General features: G+C 54.2%; 9 protein-coding genes across 9 annotated transcripts; 5 read left to right on the top strand and 4 right to left on the bottom strand.

The window, feature by feature from the left end:
• Positions 1 to 128: 128 nt before the first annotated feature.
• CAOG_08987 (hypothetical protein) lies at positions 129 to 1,446 on the top strand (the record flags this gene model as incomplete). The annotated part of the gene is made up of 2 exons (XM_011272363.1): positions 129 to 1,198; positions 1,314 to 1,446. The coding sequence occupies 2 exons, from the start codon at positions 129 to 131 to the stop codon at positions 1,444 to 1,446; spliced, it is 1,203 nt and encodes a 400-aa protein (XP_011270665.1).
• Positions 1,447 to 5,667: 4,221 nt separating this feature from the next.
• On the top strand, positions 5,668 to 7,820 carry CAOG_06529 (max-like protein X). Its single transcript, XM_004345228.2, has one exon. The coding sequence runs from the start codon at positions 5,756 to 5,758 to the stop codon at positions 7,547 to 7,549; it is 1,794 nt and encodes a 597-aa protein (XP_004345278.1). The 5' UTR covers positions 5,668 to 5,755; the 3' UTR covers positions 7,550 to 7,820.
• A 45-nt stretch (positions 7,821 to 7,865) lies between these two features.
• Positions 7,866 to 9,439, top strand: CAOG_06530 (hypothetical protein). The gene is made up of 6 exons (XM_004345229.2): positions 7,866 to 7,992; positions 8,081 to 8,187; positions 8,349 to 8,515; positions 8,615 to 8,721; positions 8,804 to 8,966; positions 9,107 to 9,439. Exons 1-6 carry the CDS (start codon positions 7,901 to 7,903, stop codon positions 9,329 to 9,331), a joined length of 861 nt encoding a protein of 286 aa, XP_004345279.1. The 5' UTR covers positions 7,866 to 7,900; the 3' UTR covers positions 9,332 to 9,439.
• CAOG_06531 (hypothetical protein) lies at positions 9,372 to 13,038 on the bottom strand. Its single transcript, XM_004345230.2, has one exon. The coding sequence runs from the start codon at positions 12,946 to 12,948 to the stop codon at positions 9,466 to 9,468; it is 3,483 nt and encodes a 1,160-aa protein (XP_004345280.1). The 5' UTR covers positions 12,949 to 13,038; the 3' UTR covers positions 9,372 to 9,465.
• A 451-nt stretch (positions 13,039 to 13,489) lies between these two features.
• On the bottom strand, positions 13,490 to 16,774 carry CAOG_06532 (hypothetical protein). Its single transcript, XM_004345231.2, has 4 exons — positions 14,245 to 16,774; positions 14,032 to 14,122; positions 13,741 to 13,938; positions 13,490 to 13,630 (listed from the first exon to the last, which is right to left on the bottom strand). The coding sequence occupies exons 1-4, from the start codon at positions 16,654 to 16,656 to the stop codon at positions 13,560 to 13,562; spliced, it is 2,772 nt and encodes a 923-aa protein (XP_004345281.2). The 5' UTR covers positions 16,657 to 16,774; the 3' UTR covers positions 13,490 to 13,559.
• CAOG_06533 (hypothetical protein) lies at positions 16,775 to 18,206 on the bottom strand. The gene has a single exon (XM_004345232.2). The coding sequence runs from the start codon at positions 18,170 to 18,172 to the stop codon at positions 16,994 to 16,996; it is 1,179 nt and encodes a 392-aa protein (XP_004345282.2). The 5' UTR covers positions 18,173 to 18,206; the 3' UTR covers positions 16,775 to 16,993.
• Positions 18,207 to 18,905: 699 nt separating this feature from the next.
• CAOG_06534 (hypothetical protein) lies at positions 18,906 to 22,248 on the top strand. The gene is made up of 9 exons (XM_004345233.2): positions 18,906 to 20,249; positions 20,392 to 20,562; positions 20,647 to 20,816; positions 20,896 to 21,005; positions 21,089 to 21,173; positions 21,257 to 21,332; positions 21,436 to 21,519; positions 21,635 to 21,961; positions 22,074 to 22,248. Exons 1-9 carry the CDS (start codon positions 19,005 to 19,007, stop codon positions 22,164 to 22,166), a joined length of 2,361 nt encoding a protein of 786 aa, XP_004345283.2. The 5' UTR covers positions 18,906 to 19,004; the 3' UTR covers positions 22,167 to 22,248.
• Positions 22,249 to 22,283: 35 nt separating this feature from the next.
• Positions 22,284 to 25,282, top strand: CAOG_06535 (hypothetical protein). The gene is made up of 5 exons (XM_004345234.2): positions 22,284 to 22,709; positions 22,976 to 23,581; positions 23,667 to 24,743; positions 24,823 to 24,939; positions 25,014 to 25,282. The coding sequence occupies exons 1-5, from the start codon at positions 22,416 to 22,418 to the stop codon at positions 25,191 to 25,193; spliced, it is 2,274 nt and encodes a 757-aa protein (XP_004345284.2). The 5' UTR covers positions 22,284 to 22,415; the 3' UTR covers positions 25,194 to 25,282.
• On the bottom strand, positions 24,752 to 26,472 carry CAOG_06536 (hypothetical protein). The gene is made up of 2 exons (XM_004345235.2): positions 25,770 to 26,472; positions 24,752 to 25,638 (listed from the first exon to the last, which is right to left on the bottom strand). Exons 1-2 carry the CDS (start codon positions 26,424 to 26,426, stop codon positions 25,339 to 25,341), a joined length of 957 nt encoding a protein of 318 aa, XP_004345285.1. The 5' UTR covers positions 26,427 to 26,472; the 3' UTR covers positions 24,752 to 25,338.
• Positions 26,473 to 26,657: the final 185 nt, after the last annotated feature.

Raw genomic sequence — 26,657 nt, forward strand, 5'->3', positions numbered from 1 at the left:
CCATGACGCAGCGACAGCAGGTCACTGCGGGAACCGAAAGACGCTCGAGTTAGTTCAACGCGACTTTGTCTGGCCTGGAATGAGAAAGTACCGTGGAGCAGTACGTGCACACTTGCCCAGTTTGCCAGATGGTGAAGCATGCGAGGCACGCACCATACGGTCTCTTGACTCCGATTGAGGCCGCAGACAAGCCTTTCGGCGACTGGTCCATCGACTTTGTGACCGGATTACCAGATTCTCAAGGGTTTAACGCAGTCATGGTCTGCATCGATCGACTGACTCGAGTTGCACATTTCATTCCGACGACAAAGTCTGTCACGGCGGAGGAATCGGCTCAGTTGTTCCTGGAAAATGTCGTGAAGCTGCACGGCGTTCCGGTTCGTGTCTTGTCTGATCACGGACCTCAGTTCATTGCAAAGTTCTGGAAGAAGCTATGGAAGGCGATGGACATCGACCTCTCCTACTCTAGCGCGTATCATCCACAAGGAAACGGTCTTGTGGAACGGGTGAATCAAGCGCTGGAGTCATACCTGCGAGCGTACGTCAGTGAAGCCGAGGACTGGGCAAGACTCCTTTGGTTGTGCGAGTTCACGTACAACAACACGGTGCACGCGGCGATCCAGTGCAGTCCGTTCATGGCCATGTACGGGTTTCAGCCGGAAATGGATGAGATTAACTTCAAGTCGCCGAAGGCACCTCAAACGGCAGCTGATCGCGTGGAGGAACTCAAGGCACTGCGTTTCTCGTTGAGAGCGAATATTCACCGAGCAAACATGTCCGCAGCCAAGTTCTATGATCGACACCACAAGGCAGCACCTCCGATCACGGTGGGCAGCCTAGTCACAGTTCTGCGTCGCAGTCAGACGGCCGAACAACCGTATGCCAAGTTGGCGTACGTACGCGATGGTCCCTTCAAGGTCGTGAAGCAGATCAATGAGCGTGCCTTTGAGCTGGATCTAGGTGAAGCATCCAGCAAGTCCCGCACCTTCCATGTATCTGTCTTGGAATTGTTTGTCGCTGATGACGTTGAAGGTCGGATTCGGCGAGTCCTGCCTCCTGTCAAGGACTGGGACGGCACAGTTCGACATCGAGTCGAGGCGGTGATTGATTCGACTCGTCACAGCGAGATTATGTACTATCGCATCCGAAGGGTGGGCACCACTGCTCGTGAAGACACCTGGGAGCCGGCCAAAGACGTGTGGGCTCGCTTCCCCAGGGCCGTTCGTTTATTCCATCTGGCCGAACCTTCTCTGCCACAGCCTACGCGAGAGGAATTCGATATCCGTTTCACGAGTGGATCGTCGTCGGTCCAGCCGAATCCTGTTCAACCCACGGCTAGTCGCACGCCCGCTGCTCCAGCTGGCCAAGCTCCACCTCAAGCTAGTGCGTCACCCGTTGCTACGCGCTCAGTGGCAACCCCATCCGCAGTTGCTGCACGTTCCGTAGCAACCCCGCCCACAGCTGCTGCAAGTCCCGCAGCAAGTCCACTTGTCAAGTCGGCATCGGCGTTGCCGACGTCGCGTCCTGGGTCCACACCGGTGGGCCCTTCACACTCTTCTCCGCGGGGAGGACCGGGAGGGGGTAGAGTGTCAGGACCCGCAGGCTCTGCGGTCCCGACTGGGTCGTTCTTTGCTAAGAAGACTCGGCGTTGATGTCTTTGTATTGTTTGTTTGCATGCATTTGGAATTGCAGTTCAGTCTGCAAAGTGAAATAAAACACTTTACAACAACATTGCCTGGCTAACCCTACCAAGGTCTTACAAAATCGCACTGTGTGATATGTGTGCATTCTGTTTTGTATTTTGCTTGCAGTGGAGGGTGTGGGCGGTATTTTGTGCTGATTGTGGCATTTCTGCGATTTTTTGGTGCTGGTTTTGCATTTTCTGTTCATCACCGAGTGGTACCACATGCACACCACAAAATTGCTCCATTCAACAACAAACCTTTACAACACATGATTAGACAGTACAAAACCAAAAACCGGAGTCGTGCGGGCCGCGACCCTCGGAAGCAAACCGACCAACGTGTGTTCGCCGGACACTCAGTTTCGTTAGCTTGACAGCCGTAGTGCAAATATCCAATCTAACATAATCGTGGTATATGCAAATTATTACACAAGTCTGAGCAGGAGGAATGGTCAATGCGTTCACCTGTTTTCTTGGGCGTGCGGGCAAAGTTGGTACTTTGATCCGACAATTCGATCATTGCCTCCCCGCGATTGCAATCGAGATGTCCCCGCTGGCCTCGAGCGTTTGACTTGAAAGAAAGCGACTCATTCGATCCACACACTTGCCGGGTCTTCCATTGGTAGTAGCAAAGTTGGCACTCCAGGAGTCGTTGGAACAAGTTAAGCACAATATCACAATGTATTGTATTTTCTACAAAAGCCAAAACACAATGAATGCATCAAATCATCACAAACTTGAGCAACAGATTGACACGCAGGTTCGAGGCGAGATCGTTTGCGCCGATGACTCTCCGCTTGAGGTTTCGTTTGAGGATATCAGTCGTCAGTCGTCTAACTTTTTTTTTTTTTTCTTTGTCGTTTCGCTTCACGTTTCTGATCTTTCTCCGTTTTCTTCCTTGAGTGATCTCTTCCCCCGCGACTTCCATGTACTGAGCTTCTTGACCAGATCTTGCATGAGTTTGTTTCCCCCCCCCCTACCCTTTCAACCGTTTCCCCTTTCTTATTTTCTGAGCCATTGCTATTCTCGGTCTTCAGTTTTCATTTTTTTTTTTTTTTTTTTTGTTGGTACGTTTGTCAAATTTGCCGCTTCACTCCCATTTTGGTCTCTTCCTCTCTCTCCCTCTGTCCCTCTCTCCCTCCCTCTGCCACCGCGCTGCTCTCTCTTCACTCCATCCACACCCACCCTCGTCCCCCACCCCCTTCATCCCCTCTCCTCGTCTGCCCATTGCCAGCAGCCACTTCTCTCCACAGTTTTGGTCCCATGCCACCCCCTTTCTGCCGCTTCCTCCTCCTCCTCCCTTCTCCTCCTTCCTTCCTCTCCTCCCTCCCTCTTGCCCTCATTCTCATCCTCCTTGTCCCTTCCTGCTTCTCCCTCCCTCATCTCCAAACTCCTTCCTTTTCCCCCACTTTTTCCCTCTTCCAACTCGGGCGTTCTTTCTTTTCTTGTTGCAACGTGATGCTTTTTTTTAAACAGCCGGTTTTTTTATTATTTCTTTTTTCTTTTTCTTTTCTTCGACTTTGAGTCTTTTTTCGTCTCGCAGCAAACGCCACGACTCGCTCGAGTTCATCACCATTACAATGACGACAGACAGTGTGCGGTTGCTCAAGCGTGATGAGAGAGAGCGAGTCGCACCTTTTTTCCTTTTTTTTTTTTTTTTTCATCCGTCGGCGGTTTCAATGTGCAAGCCACATGCCCCCTTGCTTCCCCTTCGTCCCTTTTTCCCTGCTTCTGTGCGAATGGGATGCGCACACACTCATTCACATTGAACAAGCACCCCCTGAGTCATGTTGCATTCACCATGTAAAGGTGAGTGCAAAAAAACAATCCAAAAACAACAAAGATTGCTGAAGTTGATAATTTGCCGCTCCGTTTGATTTGATCTAAAAAGCCGCGCTTTTGTGCTCGACTGCTTCGTCATTCAGAGTCACGACCATCCATCCCTACATTCATCACTACAATCGTCATCAGCAGTGTCGTAATTATCATCAGCATTGTCAGTGATTCAGCCGCCGGTCTGCGTTTTGTGACAGAACCACAAAGTCCCGTTATTCTGCCACCCACACCCACTCACTCACACACACAAACATTCACCATGCCCCGCACCCCATCTGGTCTGATTGCTCCTTTTCATATCGCTCTTCATATCTCCACGTTCTCGTTCTCGTTTGTGCTCTATTTGTTTTGCTGGGGATTCAACAACAAACGCAGCTCATCTTTGTTGCATTTGTTTGTTTTCGGTTGTTAATTTGGAGAAGCACGTAATTTATTGTCTTTTGGAGGATGAACACTTGAAGAGCACCAAACCAACGTCCATTGGGAGGCAGAGATCAGTCGAGTGTGGATGGACGACGAAGCGAAAGGGATGGAGAACAAGCGAGGGGCAGCGGGAACAAGAGCTTGGTTCGTCTTGATTTTAAAAAGTGACCTAGGCAACACCACTCCTTTCTCTCACCCACGCGTCCAATTCATCATCATCATCATCATCATTCATTGCTTTTTACTGTAGAGGGAAACAACAAAAGTGGCGACTGATAAATTTCAGTCCTTTTCGTTCTATCATTTTGCAATTGTGAGTGTTGGCTGAAACGGTGTGCGCATCAACGACGAGCGCTCTCGCCGTCTTCGCACTCTCGCACTCGACCATTCCAACTCTCTTCAATTGAAGCCATAAGCGAATCAGCAATCTTGCGACGACCCAAAACGTGACTTAGTGGAGCGAGTGGCTGGCGTGGCGATTTCTGGCTGTCGGCGAAAGCGTTTCGTGCGCATTTTGTGCCTCCTTCTTCCATCGTTCAGTCTCTCCACTCCCGTCGCTCGCAAGAGCGAGAGAGCAATGCATCCGAGTTGACAGCGAAATGGGGACGAAGCGCAACGACCGACAGGCAAAGGGAGAGCGAACGGAAGGAAGGCAGGAAAAAAAAAAGTTCGCCATTTTTCAAATAAAAATAAAAAAACTCACCCCACATTGTGGCCCTTTTTGTTTGGAGCGGCTGCAAAAACACGACACTCTCAAACTCACACGAGGCATTGCCAGTGCCAGACGAGTGCGTATGACTGAGTTTGAGCGTCAGAGCTGGACAAAGCGGAGAAAGAGCACTTTGAGCGTTGTCTGGCACCAAAAAAAAAAAAAAAAAGAAAAAAAAAGAAAAAAAAAAAAAAAGAAAAAGGGAAGAACGTGTTGGGCAAAGTCCGACTTTGGAACAGCAACGACAACGACGACGACAAACGCAGTTGGAATGGAAGAACATTAGCAATGTGTCACTCGAGCATCCAAACATGAACAACAAGAAAAAGTGGAGAACAGGAAGAAAAAAAAGGAAATAAAAGTGAAAGAAGGAAAGGAAAATCAGACGCAGCTCGTTTTGGTTTGAAAGGCTTGGTTACAAGCGATTGACAAAGTGAAAGTTTTGTGCACAGGTGGATATGATTGCAGTCAAAACAATAAGAACACAACAAGCACCAAGAGAGAGAGAGAGAGAGAGAGCGATTTCACAGCTGAGCGAGCTCAGAGCTCACCCAATGTTAGCAGCAGTAGTCTGTGCTCGTGTTTTTAAGTGGTGTGTGCGTTGGAAGACATGTTTGCATTGCATCCACCACCATCAACAAAAAAAAACCAGTGTGCACGCTTCATACACACACATGCACACTCCCTCTCTGAATCAGAAGGAGAAGGAAGCAGAGTGACAGCTTGAGAATGACAAAAAGCCGGCAACTTGGTTTGCTCTTGTCGACAAATATGTCGTGCGGCTACCTTTCCACCTCGGCTTCTACCTCCACTCTCTCTCTCTCTTTCGGTTCTATTGTTGCAATTTTGATTCTGAAACCTTTGTACAACTCTTGCCTCCCGAGTTCTCATCCCCTCATTGTTCATATCGCTCTCATTGTCTTGATTACTCACTCTCTTTGTCATCATCATCCTCCTTTTGTGGTTTGTGTCTGACAGGCAACGTAGAGACAAAGACAAAGATCATCCAACCATCGTTTCGTGCTCCTCCTCGCCGTCGAGTTTTTGTGATTAGTCCCCCCAGCCAAAAAAACAACCCCCTCCCTCCCCGTGTTCTTCCAACCATGATGGACAACTCGGAAGCCGCGCTCCTCCACGCCGATCTGCAGTCGGTGATGGGTGGATTGACGTTTGACGTCCCGTCGTCTTCTATGCCCTCCAACACATCCGCAGCTGCCTTCCCAATGTTTCCCGGCGGCATGGCTGCACCCGGTCTGCCGATGGCTGGGTTTGGCGGAATGCCGCCGTCCGTGGGCTTTGGCCGCTTTGGCGCCATGCCCTTCGCTGGCCAACCAAACAACGACGCAATGTTCTCCATGATGATGATGTCCATGATGGAAGACGGCACTGGTGGCATTGCGCCGTCCACCTCGGCCACAAGCCATCTCGCCCAGCACCCGCTGCTCGGTGCGCCGTCACAGCCTCAGGCCGTCCATTCCGCGCACGCACTTGCAGCGGCTCGTGCTGCGGCCGCAGCAGCAGCAGGGCTGACATCGATCGACCAATTCGAGCCCAGTGCTTTCAACTTTATGAACCTTGGCACGACCACCACTCTGCCAACGGCCAACGAGTACTCTGGGCACGACAACGCTGGCGGCAACACCACCACCAGCAAGACCGCTGCCGCTGCAGCAGCCAAGAGCAAGAGCACGAGCACACGCACCACAGACGACTTGACAGCAAAGTACAACTTTGCCTTTGACCCGTTCTCCAAGATGGACGGCGCTGTCGGGCTGTACGCCGCTCAGGCGTCGCCCGTTGGCAGCTACAATAGCAGCGTGGCAAGTAGCAGCGGCATGCACCACCGCCCAAACAGCATCAAGATGGAGGACGTGTGTGCCGCCTCTCCGCCGGTCGGCCAGTCCCTCGATGAGATCATGTCCACCATCCAGAGCTTGAACGACGACCCCATTACCAACATGAGCACCGCAGGCAGCAGTATTCGCGGGGAACACAGCGGCATGCTCGACGACTGTCTGAGCGAGCCCCTGTCGCCGACTGGCGACTTCCCAGACGATGATCTTGCTGCGACCCGCCGTAACGCACACATCCAGGCAGAGCAAAAGCGAAGGAACAACATCAAAGCCGGCTTTGACGAGCTGCAAGTCATGATTCCTGCTTGCCAAAAGTCGCCCGCAAGTCGGCAGTCCAAGGCGACTGTGCTGCACAAGGCCGTCGACTACATTCATCATCTTGTTAAGGAAAAGGTGGCGTTCGTGGACGAAATCAACCGCCTGCGCAAGGAGGTTGCGGCGCTCAAGCTCATCATCAAAAAGTACCAGCAACTCGGCTTTATCAGCGAGACGGACATGAAGGCGTTGATGGGTTCTGGCAGCTCTGCGGTTGCCTCCGCTGGCACTGTCGCTGTGGGCTCGTCTTCCGGTGCAGTTGCCCCGTCAGCAGCCGGCGTTGCTGCGGCATCAAGCTCGGCAGGCGTGGGCTCGTCGTACGCCGACCAGGTCAAGTTCTTTATCTTTTGCAACGTGGTGGACTTGTTGTGGGAGTCGTTTAGCGCCAAGGTCTCGCTCGACTCGCCCGAGGAGTTTGCCTCGTCCATCATGGCCTGGTTTGACGAGTTCGCCCGGCCCGACAGCTTGCGGGAAAGCTTCCTCTCGTCGCTGCGCAACATGGGCACGCGATTCTTGACGGAGGAGTCGATGCAAAAAGTGCGGCGCTGGTCTGGCGGCCTGTCTGCATGCACCGAGCGCATTACCTGCGGTCTCGAGCATTCGAACTTGCCGATGGCCCAAAAGCTCGGCGAAACCATTAGTGGGATTGCGTCGCTATTTAGCTACGGTGGTACCAAGGCTGTTACTTCTGCCCCAGTTGTGACTGACTCACCAAGATCCCAATCTTAAGGTTTCCCTGCTTTGTGTTTTGCTTTTTGGTTTGTTTCTTTTGGGCGTTGCTTTCTGTTTCTAGCTCTCTCTCTGTTTCTCTCCCCTCTCTCCCTCTCCCAGTTGTTCTCTGCCCTGGTCATTGTCCTTGTGGCAAGGAAGTGGTTTCCCCCTCCTTCCACTCCTCCCCTCATTTATGTGCGACATGCAAGCGTGTTTTTCTGCATTTTGTGTGATGATTGATGCTGCACTTTTTTTTTTCCATTTGTTGATAAACTCTTTTAATATTGCAAATTCATTGTAGCATGTACATCATCATTATGACGAAGCAGTCCTTATTCTTTGCAACACTACTCAGACAGACAAGGAAAAATGGGTGCTGGAGCGCGTCGCAGGAAGCTCAAGTCGGTTGATCCGTTCAACACGAAATCCAACCGCGCACTGACACAAGACGAGATTGAAGCGTAAGCAGAGTTTTGCCAGCATTATTTCCCCACCTTGTGGATACCATTGAGAGTGCCTGAAGACCAACTTGAATCCACCTTATTGCAGAAAGACCAAAGTCAACCTGTCGAGGAAGGCCGAGACTGCCATTCCGCGGTCGGTCAAGCGCATCATGGCAATGAACGACGAGATCAAGCGAACCGGAACATACAATGGTCAGTCGCGACGGTTGGAAGTGAGAGGCGGGGGTCTGGATTGGTTCCATGTGGTTTGCGCATGGGAGACGCTGATGTCGGTTCACCGCCACTCACCTCGTCATGATTACCCACTGTCATGCGTGCTTGTAACTGCCAACGACTGCGTTGCATCGGGTTAGGCCGGCACGTTATGGACGAAGGCGACTTGCCATCGCGAAGCAAGAGCGACTCGCCAAATCGGTCGCACAAGCCGCCAGCGGCGACAGCCACACGAACGCCCTCCTCCAACAGGACAGAGCCGCAAGTAGCCAAGCAAAATGCATCCCTGCGCAACATGAAGCGAATGGTGGGTACTTGATCACGAGGATTGCGCGCGCGCGTGCAAACATGTTTGGTAAAGTGATTGGCGCTGAACTGTTGTTCCCATTCTACTTGTCTAATCCAGGATGGAGAGTCGATGAGTGACTTTTCAAGGCGAGTAGACGCGGCTGCCCAACCGCAACTGAGCAGGTCTATGCTGTCATCGCACAAGACGCGCGAAAAGAGGAAAGAGTATGTTCACTATATTCCAGTTTGGTTTTTTTGTTTTTTTGTTTTCCTGTTTGTTTTGACCACGCCGACTCTTTGGACACAGACATCTTGAAAAGCGCCGAGCAAAGGCAATGGGGCACGACATGGAGATGGACCACCAAGGTCGCCCAATCCGCGAATTCTCGTCCATGAAGGACAATGTCAAATTCGGCGAGGTTGTCATGCAACCACCACGCTTGACGGCCAAGCCCAAAACGAAAGTAGAGGTACGGCTACCGTTATTTTTGGCTGGAGTACACATTTCTTTGCCAACTTGGACAACGGGGGGGGGGTCGAAGGTTTGTCGCTCGATTCGCTCATTTTCCAATTCTGGGTCTCCTGTTGTTGCCCCCTCATTGCCGTTCAGGTCAAGAAGCAGCCCCTCCTGCTGGAGCAAATTTTGTCACGAAAGGCTCACGCTGGTGACGATGCAACGGTGACTGCACAGCCGACCAAGCGCAAGGACATGACTCCTGCGGCGAAAGCCCGTCTCGATGCTGAACGCGAGCGAGCAATTGCACTTTATCGCCAAATGCGGAAAGGAGGGAACACGTACGTTGCCCCGTCGCTTCCTAGTTTATCGATGGGATGAGAGTGGGGTACTCAACCAACCCTAAATAAAACCAAATGAAGTGAATTGTAATGATACATTGTGAATTGAACGAAACACTACATGTACAAACATCGACAACAAAATTATGATCAAATTGATTCGCTTCCTTTTCTTCAAGACGGACGGGAGTGGTACACTTGACGGACGAGGCGGGGCAGCGCTTGATCGAGCCAATCGGCAATCGCCGGATTGGTCAATCTCTCGGCCCACGAATGCAAGTCGCAACGACGCTGCGCTCCATCCGCAACCACAAGCAAAATCACCACCAGGAACGCAAGAAGCAAGCCCAGGCGCAGCACCGAGCCCAACAGCCCGATGAAGCGCGAACAAGCAGAGGCAGGCGCGGACGGCGAGGCATGCGCTGGGTGTGGCTGCGCTTGAACGGCATCGCGAAGCTCCTGTTGCTTGGCATGCAGGGAAAGGGCCGCTTGTGTGAGGGATTTGGTGGTATGCTCATGCGACTGCAGCAACATCTCCACATCGGCCTTCAAGTGCGCCACGCGTTGCAAATTGTCGTCCATCTGCTGGTGCTGGCCTCGCTGCTCCTCTTCCAAGGTGAGCTTCAGCTGACGGTTGTTGTCTCGCGCAAAAAGCAAGTCTTGGGCCAGACCCTCTGCTTTTTGGCTGGCGTCTTCCGCTTGAAGCTTGACCAGGACCAGTTCGCCTGCTCGTTGTTCGGCAAGAGCAAGCGCGGCGTTGAGCTCGGCACGCAACTGATGCGTCTCGGCTTCATGCTGGTGATGAGCACCGGATGGAAGGGGGTTGCTGGAAGGGATGGCGGCGGCGGCGGCGGCGGCGGCGGCGGCACGTGCCTGTAAGCTGTCGCGTTCGATCTGCAGCTCGTCCCGCTGATGTTGGGTCTGACCCAGTTGGGTTTGAAGCTGCGCAATCTCGGCCGTCCACTGATTGGACTGCTGCTGATGCTGCAGTGCCTCAGATTCCAAGCGGTGCAGCTCGGTCGACACGCGTTGCAGCTCGACTTCGCGCGCGTCCGCCGCCGATTTGCCCGCCTGAAGTTCGTCGATGGTCGTCTGCGCGCGATGCAGGCGCTCAACAAGGCCAGTTTGATCCTCTGCGCGTGATTGGTGCTGCTGGACGAGGGCATCGCGCGCTTGCAGCTCGGCAGTGAGGCGATGCAGCTCACTTTGGCGTTGGTCCGACAGGAGCTTGGCCGATTCGAGCTCGCGAATGGTTGCTCGGGCGGCCTGGAGGTCTTGGTCCAGATCGACCGTTTCGGCCTGGGCAGTCGCGAGCTGCCCTTCAATGCGGCGGACCAAGGCAGCGTGCTGAGTGCGCTCGTCCAGTTGCTTTGCCTCGTGCTCGCGGATGCCGTCTTGAGCCGAGCGCAGCTGCTGCTCGAGGGCGAGGATGCGCTGCTCCGTCTCGATGGAGGGCAGTCCACTTTGCGACACTTCCTGATCGAGCGACGGAGGGGGTGCCATTTCGCGAAGTTGCTGCAGCAGGTCGTCCTTTTCCTGCTCCAGCTTTCGGAAACTCGCCGCGTATTCGTCGAGATCAGTCTTGGCCTGGCTGAGCGAGTCCTGGAGCTCAGCCGTCTTCGCTTGCAGGTCCTTCACTTCCCGCGCATGCGCCTGCAAAAGGCGCTCGCGCTCCTGCAAGTCCGAGGCGTGCGCAGTCTGCGACTTTTCGACCGCTTCATGAGCCTGCGCGAGCTGGTCTTTCAAGACTTGCACCTCTTCGCTCAAGTCGTTCACCTTGTTCTGGTGTTTCATGGCCGCAGTTCGCTCCTGATCCAGCGTGTGCCGAAGCTGCTTTTCAGAGTCCTTCAAGGCACTGTTCCGCTGCAAAAGCTGCACCCGTTCGTGCTCGGCCGTGTGGAACTCTTGCTTCACTTTCAAGCACTCCTCAATGACGTTGCGTGCTGCGACCAGTTCCTTGCCGAGCTTTTCCACTTCCTGGGTGAGCTTTTGCTTGTCCGCCTGCAGCTGATCGACGTGCGCATCGCGCCGGTCGTTTTCTTGCTCCTCAAGCTGTTGCTTCCGGAGCTGGCTGTGGCTGACGTTTGGCTGCCAGTGCTGCGAAAGTGCCTCCCGTGTTGGCGACATGGGATTGGCCATAACGGTGGGCGACAGGTAGTGCGTGGGCTCGTCCGCGCGTGCCAGCAGGTTGACGCGAGCAGGGGTTGCCATTGCGCTGCTGCTGCCCCATGGATGGGCGTGAGGAGTGTTGTTGTTCGAGACCCCTCCATGCGCGCCTTGTGCTGCTCCTTGCGGGGTTGCGTGAACGCGTGAGCTCGCGGGAGTCATCTGGATGAGTTGGGTGCGGCCCGTGGCTGGGGTGGCGGGTGGTGGAAGCGCCGCCGCTTCAATCGCCGCATCCGGGTTGGTGGTGTCGTCGTGATGATCATCATCATGCAGCGGTTCGTACAGGGGCGACGAGACCGCTGCCATATTTTCTTGATCGTACAGATGCAGATCTTCGGCTTCCTTCTGGTCTTCACGCGTCAAAAGCTCCATAAACTCGTTGACGCCCGTCAGGAAGGAATGCTCCGAGACGCGTCCAGTGTGTGTTGGGTCGAGGCAAGAAATCAGAGAACTGACGGCTTCGGACGGAAGCTTGGCGGTCGATGTAAATTCATGAATGATCATTGCCGTCGGCACAGACTGAAGACGATCCGTCGGATGCATTTCTCGGTGCTGGGCGAGCAGCTGGTGGAAGACATCGTCGACGGATGGGCTCGGGAGGACGCTTTCTGCGAGCTCGACGCTTGCCGTCGAATCGTCCAGCGACCTGGCATCCGTCCGATGAGCGTTTGGACTTGCGAGAATCAAACGCGAGTTGCGACGCGTGGCGCGCTCCTCGTCCCACTCGACGGCTTCGCCGGGTTCGGTGATGCTTTGGTCGAGCAAGGATCGGGCAATGATAGGATGTCGAGCGGTGCCACTTTGCTGCTTCAGGCCCCAGTTCTGATCATCATCATCGTCATCATGACCGTGATCATCAACAACCTCGTCTTGGTCTGCGCCGACAGCAGCTGCAGTGGCGGCAGACGTCATCGGCTGTCCTCCGAGCTCGGCGTCCTGGAGCAGGAGGTCCGTCTCGCTCGTATCCTTGTGCATCGTTACATTGCCATCATCATCAGCGCCATCAGCATCGTCGGCTGCAGCAGTCGTAGCACTCGTCGTTGTGCGATGGCTTGAGACGCTCCAGCTGGATCGATTGAGATTCTCGTCTTCTTCCTCTTCCTCGTCCTCTTGGTCGCCGCGTTCGAGATCGTCGTCCTCGCGCAGAGGGGCGTCGGCAGACTCTTCCAGCGGCCACAAGTTGGCGCTGTTCCCAAAGCCAGCCTCGACCGCGCTCAGCATGATGGTTGAGTGCGACGTGGTCAGTGTGTCTGGCCGTTGTTGTTGGTGACTGACCGGATCAGCGGCCTCGTCGTCGTTGTTGCGTGCGGGCGTCGATGGGAAGAGTTCAAACTGCTGATTACTGCTGTGATGAGGATTGTGCACAGAGTGCAGCAGCAGCAGCGATGTGGAGCGGAGCTGTTCTGGCGTCGCAGGCAGCGAAAAATTCAACGTCGCACTGTCCGAGCTCGTCAGCTCGAGATCGACATCGCTCCAGCCCTCACTCGCCATCTCGTGTGACTGTTATTGAAGCAGGAAGATCGATGCGAATGCTGCGGAGTGTGAACGCGAGTGCGAGACCAAAAGTCAACGAAGAAGCAACGAAGACAGAAAAAAAAAAAAAAAAAAAAAGAAAAAAAAAACTGTTCTGATTTGAAACAAGTTGCACGAAACAAAGAAAAAAAGAAAAGTGAAACAAAAAGTGAAACAAACAGAAAACGATGGAACAAAGCAGAGGAAAATGATAACGCTGTTGACGAATTCAATTCAAAGTTCGTTCGATTGTGTGATGATCGAGTGAAAGGGGGAAGGGAGATGGTGGCAGTTGTGTTTCCCAACCGTTTCAGGATTGGAACAACCATCCACGACATTGAGGCAATGTTATGAAGGGCTTTGGTTGAAAAGCTTGCGTTGTGCAATGCACACCATTGACAGTCGCTTTGGCGTGAGATTGGAGCCAATGCCATTGGGCTTTCAATCGGTCGCGTATTCCATAGCGCAACGGAAACCCTCGTTCAACGTCGGCTTGAGCAACAGCCTCAAAATAATAAATACCGTGTAATCGTACTAAAGAAACAATGACAAAGACAAGCTCGATCCACATCCGTCCAATAACTTTACACTCACTGTCCGCTGAGCGTGCAGTTGGCGGGAGCTGCAGAGATGCATCGTTTGTGGCAGTCAAACCCACATTCTAATCGCCAAAAACAATTCATTGGAATCTCGTGAGTGAGAGAGCACGAACACGAAAACAACGAGTAAAAAACACAACAAAAACAGCACCATGATGCTTCCACGACTTACGACTGCACTTTTGACCTTGCCAGACAAGACCTGCCAAAAATCCACCACAAACGTTGCAAAAGGTTGGCTTTGTGTATCGATTCGGCTGGAACTGATGATGAACACCAGTCAGTGGCGCGCGAGGCGACAGATTGAGTGCTGTGCCACCATTCACAGCAGAAGGCAAGCTAGCGTCGAGGTTTAGCTCGATGTCATCCACTGGAAAAAAAATCAACGAGTGAGACGCCAAATCATTCAGAAGAACGCATCGAGCGAAAAAACACCGACAACGAACAAAAGCCCAAGCCTTACCCGAAGCACACGAGATCTCACTGTCATCAACCAGAAGGCGGCTTTCTTTCTGCTTGAGTTGAGCAATCTGGGCTCGCAGCTCTTCGGCTTGCTGTTGCATGGGAAAACAACCAAACACCACGACACAATGAGTTTGTTTTTTGTTGAAGCCCAGCCAATGTGTTCAAAAACTACACCAACGCTTCAAAACAACAAAAAACAACAGCCAGTTACCTGATCTACTCGCTTGGAGGCAGGAGTCGGCTTGCTCTGGGCGAACGACATGCGTTCTTCTTCAACCACAACAAGCGCTTCGACGGCGCGTTCCAGCTCTGACCGTACCTCCTCGACACTGCGCTTGCTTGGAAAGGCCATGGCGTGGTCCTTGTCCTTGTCCAAGTCCATGAGAATGGGTGTCGCAGGGACGGAGCGCACAGACTTTTGGCCGTCCGTGTTCTGGCGCTCCAAACGCAGTTTTTGGGCGAGCATTGCATCCTCGTTGTCAACGTCATCCAGGTCTTCGAAATCGTCATGGTTTGCCAACGACAGACCACCTGCAGCGGCGGTCGCGCCTGAACCCATGGCAGACCTGACGGCACCGGCGGCTGTTGCGGGACTGAGTCCTGTTGGGGTAGTGGCAGCGTTGGACTGCTTGTCCTGCAGTGGCTGAAAGAACATTTCCAATGTTAACGTGCCAGACACATGGTCGGATGGATGGCGCCCCCGGAGTGGCAGCGTTCGTTCGTGGATGACCTCTGGTTCCATCATGCTGCGCGGGTAAATGACCTGGCCGAGGAAGTCGTCCTTGCCGTAAGTGTCATGGTCGTACAAGATGATATGAACAAACAAGTCTTCCGAGGTGATGCGAATGGTGATGGTCTCATTCCACTGCGGATTTCGCGTTTGGTTGACAATAGCTGAGCGGTGCTCGGTCGCGCCGACCGTCAATACATAGTACGGGTCGGAAGAGCCGTTGATGTCTTGCGCGTACACATTTGTGGCACCTTTGACGGTGATGGTCAGCGTGCCAATCACAGCGGCTGGCGGCCCGAGGTTGATGAGCTTGAACTTGGGCGCAACGATGGTGTCTTTGATGATCATTTCCAGCCGCTTTTTGATCATACGCGTGACTGCACTGGGCGGAGCCAGCACTGAGAACCGCAGCTTGACATCAAAGTCGACGATGGGCTGCTGGACGAAGGAGATGCGAATCACAGCATTGTTCCGAATCTCGAGCCGCAAGCAACCCTCAAACTGGACAACCGCCACTGAAAGGATGACGTTGACAATGTAGTCGGAATGAATGACCAGTTTAGCACCGCCAGCGTACTTGAGCTGAAAGTCGACAATGAGATGTTCAGGCAGCACGGTTGCCGATGCTTCCGGCAGCGGGACGCCCAGAAGCGATGCCGAAGCCGCTTCGGCCGCGGCAGCCACCGTCCCAGAGCCTGAGACGAGCCGAGCGGATGCGATTTGTGGCAGAGCCGAGCCAAAGAGAAAGTCTCGAACTTGGAGGTTGGCAGCGATCGGGTGCCGTTTCGCCATCTCCTCGAACGCGTTGCTCAGCCCACTCACCACCTTGGACTGGATGCTCTCCACACCAACATGCACAAAGACAAGCTGGTGCAGGAAGGTATTGAGCCACGAGCACGACTCGCTCACAGAGTGGAGGCTTGGTCGCGCGCTGCCGCCGTTCGAGTAGTCGACAAACAGGTAATCGTCGTCGCTGGTTGAGCGCGCTGCCGGAGTTTCGAGTGGGTCCGCGCCAGGCATTGGCTTGGCAGGATTTGGGTTTGCACCACTACCGGCAGTTGCTGCAGCAAACGTCGCTTGCGTTGAACCAATCGTGGTGCTGGTGCTTGTGATTGTCGATGTCGTTGCCGTGGATGCTGCGCTCACAATCGTTGCCATGCTCGGTGGAATTCCGCCATCTTGGACCAGCTGGTGCAGTGTCTGAGCCTGCACTTGCTCTTGCAGCAGCTGCGACTTGGCGCCTGGCAGCTTGAGCTTGCCCCGTAGCCACGACGCCGGGCCGGTCGAAGTGGTCGAGTTCGAATTTGGCGCGAGTGCTGCTGGAAGACCCGCGAGCACCCCTGCGCTGCTTTGGACACTGGCAATGGACCCTTTGCGCGGCTGCGGCTGCTCTGTGATGGCAGAGAGCGATGCCCGTCGCCGCCTGTTCGGAGTTGGCTCTTGCGACTGAGACTGAGACTGTGACTGGGACTGAGACTGAGAGCCGGGCGGAGTGCTCGTCCCGCTCTTGGACACCTGCGTGTCGGACGAGGCTCCGGGCACGCTCAGCAGACCAGAGCCGAACACACTGCCAGCAGAAACGGCAGAAGCGACAGACACAGCGCCAGGGCTGGTTGTCGGCGGAGTGGACGTTGCCGAGAACGACAACGAGCTTGAAGTCGGCTCAGTCATCATCGCTTTGGGCAGCAGAGTCTGAGGAGGGCTCTCTGATAGTAGTGACAATGCTGGTGGTTGTGCGGGTGGCAGAGTCGGAGGGGCAGTCGACATGAGCCGCCACTGCTCGTTCAGATTGGCTGGCGGGAGGCGTCGCACCCGGTAGACGAGCGCGACAAGCAAGGCCTCGGCGACAAAGACCAAGGCAATGCCGAGCGCAAGGCCGTACTCGAACGTCATTTGAGCGAGTGAGAGAGCGCTTGGAGGCTCGGGAGCTCAGGAGGGATGTGGGAAACGGAAATGGGTGTGGAACAATTCTCAGACAAGAACAAAATACTTGGTAGAAAAAGAAAAAAATATACAGACTGAGTTGATGATGGAACAAGAGTAATCTGAGCAACACAGACAGGAGGAACACACAACAGGAACACACAACAGGAACTCACAACAGAAACACGAACAACTAACAACAGTAACTCCAGAACAGCAACATCATCATCATGCTCTCAAATGTTCGAGCAGCGCAAAGTAGTCACTACCAGCAAAATGCAAAGCACCATTGACGCGGGGAAGGCGTCTAGTCGTCACCATCGAAATCTTCGTAGTCGTGCGCGTTCATCAGATGGCGATACTTGTTGTAGTTCTCGTCGCTCAGCCAGTTACGTTCAGAACCAGGCGACGACGAGCAGCCAATCGAGCCAGGGGCGCTGACATGAGCTTTGGAGAATACATCACCACGACGTCTCAGTGGGCATTGGCCCTCGCCCCCACAAGCTGCACAAGAATGCTTGTTATCCGACTTTCTTTGAGTCTCGTCGGTGTGACTGCGCATGCTCTGTCGAGGAAGCACCTTGTAGGGGTACTCATGATGGAGCATAACGCACTTCCCACCAAAGCAAGGCTGAGAGACATTGCGAGCTGCTGGGCAGGACGTCCACTGGTGCTTGCACTTTGAGCAACGGAAAAAGCCCAGACCAACGGGTTCGGATCCAATGGGAATCGGGTCATATCGCGTGTTGCAACCTCTGCAGGGCGAGACCGGATTGATCGGGGCGCACTTTTTGTACCATAGCATGCTGCAGCCCTCGCAGCCAAACATGTAGAGTTGGTAGTGGGAGCGATCCTTGATGGCAACGTTTCTCTCCGTTAGCGGCTTTCGGCTTGCCTTTGACGACGCCACCGATGAAACCGAGCTCGGAGCGGAGGGGCCATTGGGAGGCAGGCCGTTGCGCATTGCGCCAAAGTCGACCAGCGCTCCCTGCGGCGCGTCGCCCAGATCGAAATCACCGGCAGCAGCCACTGGAGCATTGGCAGCAGCAAGAGCAGCCACTGGAGCACCGCCGCGGCGGCGTCGAGGCAAGCCTCTGCGCGGTTGAGCGGCTCCAGCCGAATCAGCCGGTCGGTTGTTGTTCTTCCTCCGGTTGGGGCCACCACCAGGCGGAGCAGCTGCAGCCACAAGAGCAACAACAGCTGGAGCAGCAGCAACCGGAGCAGCAGCTTGAGCAGCCGCAGGGGCAGCTCGAGGGCGGCGTGAGGACTGAGATTGTTGGAGTACTCCAATGGGACCAGCAAGTCGATGAGCCGGAGCAGGGTTTGCCGGCTGAGGCTGAACGGCAGGGGCAGCAGCAGGGACAGCAGCAGCAGCAGCAGCACGAGGAGCACGAGGAGCACGAGGAGCAGGAGCAACAGCAACAGCAGGAGCAGCAGGAGCAGCAGCAGCGGGGCGAGGGTTGCGGGGCTTGGGAGCAGACAGCATGTTTGGAGGATTTCAAAACAAAAAGACTGAGACGCTTTCCCAAAACGAGCACTGTGAGCGATCTGACTGTTGCCAAGCATTGGATTGGGAAGACGACGCAGAGGTAGTGGGGACGGGGAGTGTTACAGAGCATTTGAGAGAGGAAGTGGAGGTGGAGGGGGGGGGGGAAGCATGGAAGAAGGAAGGGAGAGCAAGAGAGGACGAAGCGAATTGGAAACACTGAGCGATGATGACGTGCTGATCAATCAACCGTACAGCTAATGGGCGGTCCCACGGTGACGCATGAAAATGCAGCTGAGCGTGACGTGTTCGTGGTGTGGGAAGCGAGTCATCCCAAATCTCATGCAGAGTGAGGGAAGCAGTGCCGACTCTCAACTGTGGTGGATTCGCTCAACTGTGGTTGTGCCTCGTGCGTGAGAACGGCAAATCCTGAGCCGCGCGACCAAAATGGAGAATCAACCCCCCGCTTCATAGATGAGCGTTGCTGGCTGTTGCCAGTGGACCTGATGTGAAAGAGCTCAGCAGCGGCGGGTCATGGGAGTACAGTGCATTTGGCGTACAATTTTCGCATTGGAGTAGAGTATGACCAAGTCACCAAACAACTCTCAACCGCAGGTAAACACGACAAAAAGCCAAAAAGAAGAAACACCCTCCATCGCCACTCCGTCCTCCTGACCTTCTCAGACCACGTCAACCAACCACACCTTCCAACCAGTCCTCAACTTTTGAGCTCCTCACACACACACACACACAATTGACACCCCGCTCCCTCATACTAGCAAAACCACTCCTCCCGTTTTTGCCCTAATTCCCCCCCCCCTCCTCCACCGCCATGAATTGGATTACGGGTGGATTGTCGCCGTTCGTCGCTGCGACGGGTGCGAATGCGTCGGCGTCGGGGCTCTCGAGCTCGTTCCCAAGCGCCCACCAGGCTCCGTTCGTCCGAGCACCCGGCAGTGCGAATAGTAGTGGTGGTAGTAGTGGTAGTAATGGTGCTGGCGACGCGCGAACGCAGGCCCAGCAGCAGCAGCACGACGAACTCCGACCGGGCCAGCCAGCCAACAACGACAGCTACCACTTTGACCAGCCGCTGCTGTCATCGACGGCCACGCGGACTGCCGCTGCCCACTCGGCTGGCCATGGGCGCGTTCTAGCATCGTCGCAGAATGGCAGTGATACCGGAGGCGGAGGGTCGGCTCGATTCGCGGGCGGCTCGTCATCGCACGTCATCCACTCCGTCCAGGAGCCGCCGCCGCCTGCGCCGTCGTGCTTGGTTCCAGGCACAAACATTCATGCAAGCGCATTCCCAGAGCTGAAAGCACACTTCCGAACGCCCGAAGGCAAGTACGTCTACCACGAACCAGCCGTGTACATGCTGCACTCGGGCAGATTGGTGCACCTGGCAAAGTGGTGCCCAGTTCGCACGTCCATCCTCGAGGCACGACCAAGCAGCGGCGGCAACAGTGCCAAATCCAAGAAATTTGCCTCCCCTCACATTCTCCCGCCGCTGGAACGGGCCGAGTCGCGCGATCTTGTCGATGGCAGCGGTCAAGACGAGGATGTCGCGCTGGTCGACGATCGGCCCAAATTTAAGGCCACAAGCGAGGCTACACACTCGAGCACAGCGTCGGATGATGGCCGACCAGCAGCAGATGGTGCAACCAGCCACGGCAACGACAACGGCAAAGGCAATGTCGAGCGCAGGGTCAGTGCCGGCGACGACGACTACTCTGCTGGTCCAAAATTTGGCTCGAACAGTCCGCAGCGGCAGCGGCACTCTGCCGAATCTGCAGCCAAGGGCTTCCAGCAGTCGCCACCCGCACGCACGGCAAGCGTTCCGACGCTCGGGTCGAATGCCGAGGGCGATTCAGCAACGATGCCTCCAAAGAAAAAGCAATGGTCCCTCACCAACCTTGTCAAGGGAACCGTCAAAGCGCTGACGCCGCGTTCGTCCAAGCCCGAAAAGCCCCCAGAGGGGTTCAAGTCTAGCGTGCGCCCATACCCGCTTTCTGAGGGTTGCATTGTTTACAATATTGGTCGTCACCTGTACTACCACGAGTTCCACGGCCCTCAAACCGTAACGTTGCGCTTCCCATTTTTGCTTTTCGTGTTGCCAAGCATGGAAGTGAGCGGACGAGTAGGTGCGTTATTCATTTTGGTTGCTGACTATCGAGATGCTGGGGGTTTGCCATCTCCGTTTTGCTTTTGCCCTTTGTCAGGTTGCAACATTTAGCGCACCGGTTGAGCACGATGACTTTATGGACTGCTTTCCGACCGGGCACGACTTTAATCGATTGAGTGAATCCATTCAGCTGGCAGTCTGCCTTTCCTCCGGCTCTGTTCTTGTCAAAGGTCAAGCGCCGTCAAAACCATTGTACATGAACAAGGAGGTAACACGGCTTATTCGCTTCCTTTTTTGTTGTTTGGGTTGTTGGAACTGACACCATTTTGTCATTCATTCCTACATCTTTTAGGGCATCATCACGACGACCAAAGCCACGTTTGTAAAATGGGTGCCTGGGTGCGACACCTTGATGGTCACTGCGTACGCGGACGGTCGCCTGCTCGTGTACGACATGCGGTACCCGGATCCATCCCCGGTGCCATCGGCCGGACAAGCTCCGCCGAAAGACGCTCCGGCAGTGTGAGTCCTTCAAGCAAGCCATGCACAACGACTTAACTCTTGTCGTGGCTGACTGACATTTGTTGGTTTTTGTCTGCAGAGTCGTGCCTATTTACAGGGACGACGTGTATCCCGAATATGTTGTCTCCACCAATTCTGCAGCCGTCAATCCTCGGTCGATCTGGACTGTATCCAAGAAGCCCATCACAGGTTTGTGACCTGAGAGAAACTCGCCGTGCTGCTTTTGTCCGATTGTTTTGCAAACTGATTGCGATTTGTTTGGTTTTTGTCAGAGTTTGCTTTTTCTCCCAATTTCAGGAACTTGGCAGTGGTTTCCGGGGACGGAAAACTACGCGTGTTTGATTTTCAAACCCACGAGTGCGTCTGCGGAATATTGCTCTGTTGCTTTGTTTCTTGGCCCCTCTCTCCGGTCTCACCAAGCGGGTTTCGTTTGCTTGTAGACTCCTCATGACTGGCTCGTCGTACTTTGGAGGTTTGCTCACCGTTAGCTGGAGCGACGACGGAAAGCTGCTGCTTGTAGGCCATTTGGGATTTTGCGTGTCATCGATGCATGCTTCCAAGCACGACACAACGCTCACTTGCAAACCCATTCATTTGCTTGATTTTCGTCTCCTTGCAGACTGGAGGAGAGGACGATCAAGTCTCGCTATGGTCGTTTGATCACCGCCAATTGCTCGCACGAGGCGAAGCCCACAAATCTTGGGTAAACGGTCACATGCATGGTTTCCTGTGTTGCCGTTTCAATAGGGGTTGGGGGTCGCAGTTTGTGTTCACCGTCGCGCCATTCTCATTTCTGTTTTTGCAATCCAACAATCCAGGTTTCGTGCGTCGCATTCGATGCCTTCACCAGCGACAAACAGACCTACCGCTTTGGCTCTGTCGGCCAAGACACGCGTCTGCTTCTATGGGAATTTACCATGCCAATAAATCTTCGCCAGCAGGGCACGACGGCTGGTCACAGCAAGAACGCCGAGACAAGTGTTGATGCCGCGGCCACCAAACCTACTTCGGTCGCCGTTCTCACGCCCATCGTGTCCCAAAAGATTCACTACGAGCCATTGTGCAGCCTTGTCTTCCTACGGGACCTTGTCGTCACTTCTTGTCAGGGCGGCATGACCAAGTTGTGGCTTCGTCCGCATGTTGTGGTAAGATTGGAGTCCCTTTGTTTTGGTCTTGTTTGCCCGTGGTTCTCGGATGTATCATGCGTGTTGAAGTGTACTGGAAATGTCTCATGGTGATATCTGGTATTTGCTGCAGGCCGCGTTGTCAAGACAAGCCGAAGAGGAGGACATGGTTGAGCATCCGGCCGAAACCGTCAACGGCGGCGACAAGGGCCCAATATCTGGCTGATGCATCAAGTGCAATGGATTTGAGTATCTGATGTCTGAGGGTGTCACCGAATACACGCTGCGCATTACGGCGTCCAAATGCACCAGTCATTTCATTCATTTTTTTTTTTTTCGTTCATTCGAAACGGCGAGCGTGCAGTTTGGCTATTCCGCATTTCACTTCAATCATCTACACTTTGGCTTGAGCCGTCAACAAACCAACCAACAAACAAACAAACAAACAACAAGAGCTCTGCAGCGTCGACAAGCCATGAGCGCGCTGGTGGAGACTGTTGCCTTCTCGAGCGATTCGCGAACACAGAGCGACGGCGACTCCTTCGTCACTTCCGCCGCCATTGCCCTCGAATTCCCAGCAGCTGAAACCGCCATCACTGTTGCCAACCAGAGCGGAGAACGCAGCGAGGATGTCGCATTCGCGCAATCGACCGAAGAAGGGTCGGATTTGAATTTCCCGCGCCAGTTTGAAAATCCGCCAACGGCACTTCCAGCCAACCCCGCCAGTCCCTTCCACGCCAAGACGGCCGCATTCGACACAAAGCAAGGCGTAAGTCAACATCAACCTAATATTGCTGTGTGCTTGCTTCAAAATTTCTGCTCTCGCTTCATCGCAGCGGCGACAATTGAGATTGAGCGCCAACCACAAAAAAAAAAAAACAAAAAAAAAAAAAAAAAAAAAAGCGAAACCGTTTGGCTTTGAAACACTTTTTTTTTTTTTTTTTTTTTTTTGGTTTTTTGGTGAATGTTACAGTTACTCAAGAGCTTCTCCTGACCTCAATTATGTGGCATCATTGTTCAATTTTCTCAATACAGAGTCCACTCCTGGTGTCGTCGCCACAGCGATCAGCACTGTCGGCGCTGCGTGAGCGATCGTCCAATCTGCCATTCGGAAGCGACACGATGACAGCGCATCCAATGTCGCCACCAGCATCCCCAAGAAGTCCTCTCGCAAAGACGTCTCCCACGCTGAAGGGAAAGCGGGGCAAGCAGGATCCGGCCGTGTCCGTTCTGGTGACGCGGAATTCGGTGCTTTCGCCGAGATCGGCCAACGCTGAAGCATCGACTACCATGCCCACACGTTTGGACATTTACAAGCTGTCGTCTGCTAGTGATACAGAGCCTGTTGCGCAGGACATGTGCAGGCCGAGCTCAGACTCTTCATCACCCTGCGCCGAGTGCGCAGCCATGCAAAGTCGCCTGGCAGCGGCCGAAAAGACGCGTCGCGATCAGCACAAGTTGCTTGTGACTGTGCAAGAGGATTTGATCAATGCCACCGAGGATTGCAAGGCGTTTGCTGTCGAGTACACCAAGCTGCAGACCGAAGCCACCGAGCTTTGGGAGAAGAACAGCCGGATGACTGTCGCAATCAAAGAGACGACCCAGGAGATGATTGTGCTTGCAACCGACAACCAAGACAAGGTAAGGGTCAACAAAACATGATGCATTTTGGGCTGGTGATTGGATGGTTTGAACACACTAAACGCAAGTCGTGTCCGGGTTGCAGGATGTCGCCATTTTGGAGCTCGAGACAGAGCTGCGCCACCAAGAGGCGATGGCCGAGCATTGGCGAACACAATTTGAAAAGTTTGAGGCCAGCGTCGATGCTGGATCTTCTGCAAAGCTGGCCGCGCTGCTTCAGGAAAAGTCGGAACTGGAGCGGGCCGCACAGGCTTTTATGGCCGAAAAGTTTGAGCAAGACTCGGCGCTGTTGCAGGCGACTCTTGAAACCAAGACCCTTCAGCAGCAACTGGACAAGAAGGCGCAAGAGACACTCAACCTTCTTGCCACCCTCGAAACGGAGCGTGAGCGGTTTGCAGAGCTCCTCGGCCAAGCGCAGCAGGAAGCGCGTGCAGCCAATGCCGCCGCCGAGCAGGCATTAGCATCCGCCGCCGAAGCGCGAAACATGATGGAAGAGTCCCAAAAACAGCAACTCGCACTGGAAATGGATACCACAGAGCGGGATCAGTGGCAACAGCTGATTGAAACTGCGCAACAAGAGAGTGCCAAGCATTACCAAGCCGAGGAGGCTCTCGTTGCCGCATTGAGCGACGCTCATCAACAGCTGTATGCTGCGCAGCAGTCGCACAACGAAGCGCAAGCCAAAACGGCTGCGTGGGCGCAGTGCGAGGTTGACGCGGCTCAGGCTGTGCAAGCAACGTTGCGCACTCGCATTACAGCGCTGGAAGCGGAGGTCGACGCTCTGACCAGCCGCAATGTCTCGTTGCGCGAGTTTGCAGACAGCGAGCAAGAGGCCGCAGCTGAAATGGTTGCAGAACTGGAGCAGACCATGCAAGCCGCGACCGAGGAGACCTTGGAAGCAACGCGCACGGCGGATCGACTCACCACCCAGCTTCGGACTGAGCAAAAGCAGACACAAGAGCTTTCTTCTCAGCTGTCTTCCGCGGTCTCACAACTGGAGACGGTGCAGCAGGCCATTCAAACACATGCAGCGCACGAAGCCGAACTCGTAAACTCCCTCAACGCCATGAAACAAGAGCAACACGAGCTCGAGCAAACGTACCAGAGCACCTTTGAATTGTCGCAAACTCAAGCCACTCAAATCTCAGGACTGCAAAAGGAGGTCAGTGAATCAGGATTGTTTTATTTGGAAGCAAAGCTTTTGAGACTGACGCGACATTTTGTTCGTTCCAAAATTGCAGCTCGCGACAATCCAAGCGGCGCTGGCTTCTGCTCAATCTCAAGAATCGACGCTTTCAACGCAACTGGCAGGGTTGACTGCTCATTTGACAAAGTACAAGGAGGCAGCGTCCGCAAAGGCAAGTTGTCATTCAACCACCAAAGTGAATCACACAATGTGCTAACTATCGATCGATGGTGCTCTGCTCGACAGATGCAAGTGCAGCAGGAAAACCTCAAACGAGCCGAGGAAGAGGTGGACTCGCTGGACTTGATGCTCAGCAGTGTTCGCAGTACGCTCGCCCAAAACCGGCAGCACATCCAGCATGTGCCAAAGCTGGCATCGTTGTTGGCAACACTGAATGTGGAGCCTTTGGCGGAAGCCTCGATTTAGAGACAAGAAAAGGACTTGATGATTTTGAATTTTTCGCGTTTGATTGTCGATTGCTTTTGTGCCGGGCAGCTCTTGCTTTGTAATTAGAATGATTTTTTTTGTTTGCATTGGCTTCGCAAGTTTCCAAACCCATGGCCTAATGGATTCAGGTTGACGACGGCGTTTCGCCTTCTGCTGCGTTGGGACTTTGCTTGGCGGAATTCGCAGCACCACTAGCTTGCGCACTCACCGGATGCTGCTTTGCAACGGAAGATGAATTCTTTTCGAGAGCCTTGAGAGCACGGTTGTGACGTGCTTTCAGCTCACGCTTGGCTCGTCGCATGCGATCTTGCTCGCTTTTGAGTTGCTCCTTGGTTGGGGTGCCGTGCAGGGCCAGATTGACCAACTCGCACAGTTGTTTTCGCGCTTGCTTTTGATTTTGCGCAAGCGAGCGATGCATGTGGCACTGTTTGTGATTGTGGAGCATGCGAATCGCGCCGGAATGAGTTAGAACAGGGAATGAGGTCAAACAACGTCGTATGGCTCACCACCACCACCTCCTCCTCTTTCCAAAATGCTGCATTGAACCATACTCACCCGCACAGCAATGCCGGTGGGCAGGTGCCGCAGAAACACACCGTTGGTGCTCTTGTTCACCTTTTGACCACCTTTGCCGCCACCTTTGATGAACTTCTCCTCCAAATCGGACTCGAGCAACGGCGAGCTCGTCCCAGCAAACGCACGAAGCGCTGCGTCCTGTAGAGATTCCCGCTGCACCACAGGCTCGGCGTCGGTGTGGCCGACCGATGTTCGCGTTTTGTTCATCACGTCGCCGCCGCTCCCAGGCTTCTTGCGCGCGTGCTCGAGCGCAGTGCTCGGATCCCATTCCACGTCGCCACTATCCGTGCTTGCATCTCTGTGCTCGGCCGCCGGCTCGACTGTCAGCGCCGAGCGAGGACTGCTTTGCTCGCGATTGGGCTGCGATGGCAACAGTTCGCTCGGGATGGCCAGCCCGCCCTTCTTTCTGAGTTTGTGCGCCTGCTTCTTGACAGACAGTACTGCTTGAATCAGTGCTCGCGACGGCTGCGGTCGTGCGTGCGGACCAAGCGCTTCCGGCATGACTGCAGCCGTCCCACTCTGCTGCTTGCTCGCTTTGGACGACATCATCATGGTCCGAGCGCGCATTTCCACAATGCTGGAGCGCATGGATATCCGAGCAGACAGTCGCATAACTCCTGCAACGTTCAGCGCCATCTCTCGATCGCACAGAGCTGTCAAAACTTGAGAACCTATGCAAAGCAAAACAAAAGAGTGACTGGAGCTGTCACAACGGCGGTCGTGGTATCCATTAGCGCTGGCTGACCCCCCCCCCCTTTTTTTTGTTGGCCTTGTCATTGGGATTGATTTTGTGCTTGACAGTTGACTTCTGAGAAGCTCAGTCTTTTTTTTTTTTTTTTTTTTTTTTTTTTTTTTTTGCTTTTCTTT

Source organism: Capsaspora owczarzaki, assembly GCF_000151315.2.
Source record: "Capsaspora owczarzaki ATCC 30864 unplaced genomic scaffold supercont2.11, whole genome shotgun sequence".
NCBI classification, from domain to species: Eukaryota; class Filasterea; order Ministeriida; family Capsasporidae; genus Capsaspora; species Capsaspora owczarzaki.

Bases quoted from the DNA above. Each gene is read 5' to 3' on its own strand.
- CAOG_06535 (XM_004345234.2), top strand. From the start codon at position 22,416: ATGAGCGCGCTGGTGGAGACTGTTGCCTTCTCGAGCGATTCGCGAACA. The intron at 23,582-23,666 runs GTAAGGGTCAAC...TCCGGGTTGCAG, and splicing joins CAACCGACAACCAAGACAAG to GATGTCGCCATTTTGGAGCT. The intron at 24,744-24,822 runs GTCAGTGAATCA...CCAAAATTGCAG, and splicing joins TCTCAGGACTGCAAAAGGAG to CTCGCGACAATCCAAGCGGC.
- CAOG_06534 (XM_004345233.2), top strand. From the start codon at position 19,005: ATGAATTGGATTACGGGTGGATTGTCGCCGTTCGTCGCTGCGACGGGT. The intron at 20,563-20,646 runs GTAACACGGCTT...TACATCTTTTAG, and splicing joins CATTGTACATGAACAAGGAG to GGCATCATCACGACGACCAA. The intron at 21,333-21,435 runs GTAGGCCATTTG...GTCTCCTTGCAG, and splicing joins ACGACGGAAAGCTGCTGCTT to ACTGGAGGAGAGGACGATCA.
- CAOG_06530 (XM_004345229.2), top strand. From the start codon at position 7,901: ATGGGTGCTGGAGCGCGTCGCAGGAAGCTCAAGTCGGTTGATCCGTTC. The intron at 7,993-8,080 runs GTAAGCAGAGTT...ACCTTATTGCAG, and splicing joins ACACAAGACGAGATTGAAGC to AAAGACCAAAGTCAACCTGT. The intron at 8,516-8,614 runs GTGGGTACTTGA...TGTCTAATCCAG, and splicing joins TGCGCAACATGAAGCGAATG to GATGGAGAGTCGATGAGTGA.
- CAOG_06531 (XM_004345230.2), bottom strand. From the start codon at position 12,948: ATGGCGAGTGAGGGCTGGAGCGATGTCGATCTCGAGCTGACGAGCTCG.
- CAOG_06533 (XM_004345232.2), bottom strand. From the start codon at position 18,172: ATGCTGTCTGCTCCCAAGCCCCGCAACCCTCGCCCCGCTGCTGCTGCT.
- CAOG_06532 (XM_004345231.2), bottom strand. From the start codon at position 16,656: ATGACGTTCGAGTACGGCCTTGCGCTCGGCATTGCCTTGGTCTTTGTC. The intron at 14,123-14,244 runs GTAACTGGCTGT...CCCATGCAACAG, and splicing joins CCTCCAAGCGAGTAGATCAG to CAAGCCGAAGAGCTGCGAGC. The intron at 13,631-13,740 runs GTAAGTCGTGGA...TTTGGCGATTAG, and splicing joins GCAAGGTCAAAAGTGCAGTC to AATGTGGGTTTGACTGCCAC.
- CAOG_06529 (XM_004345228.2), top strand. From the start codon at position 5,756: ATGATGGACAACTCGGAAGCCGCGCTCCTCCACGCCGATCTGCAGTCG.
- CAOG_06536 (XM_004345235.2), bottom strand. From the start codon at position 26,426: ATGGCGCTGAACGTTGCAGGAGTTATGCGACTGTCTGCTCGGATATCC. The intron at 25,639-25,769 runs GTGAGTATGGTT...AATCACAAACAG, and splicing joins CCACCGGCATTGCTGTGCGG to TGCCACATGCATCGCTCGCT.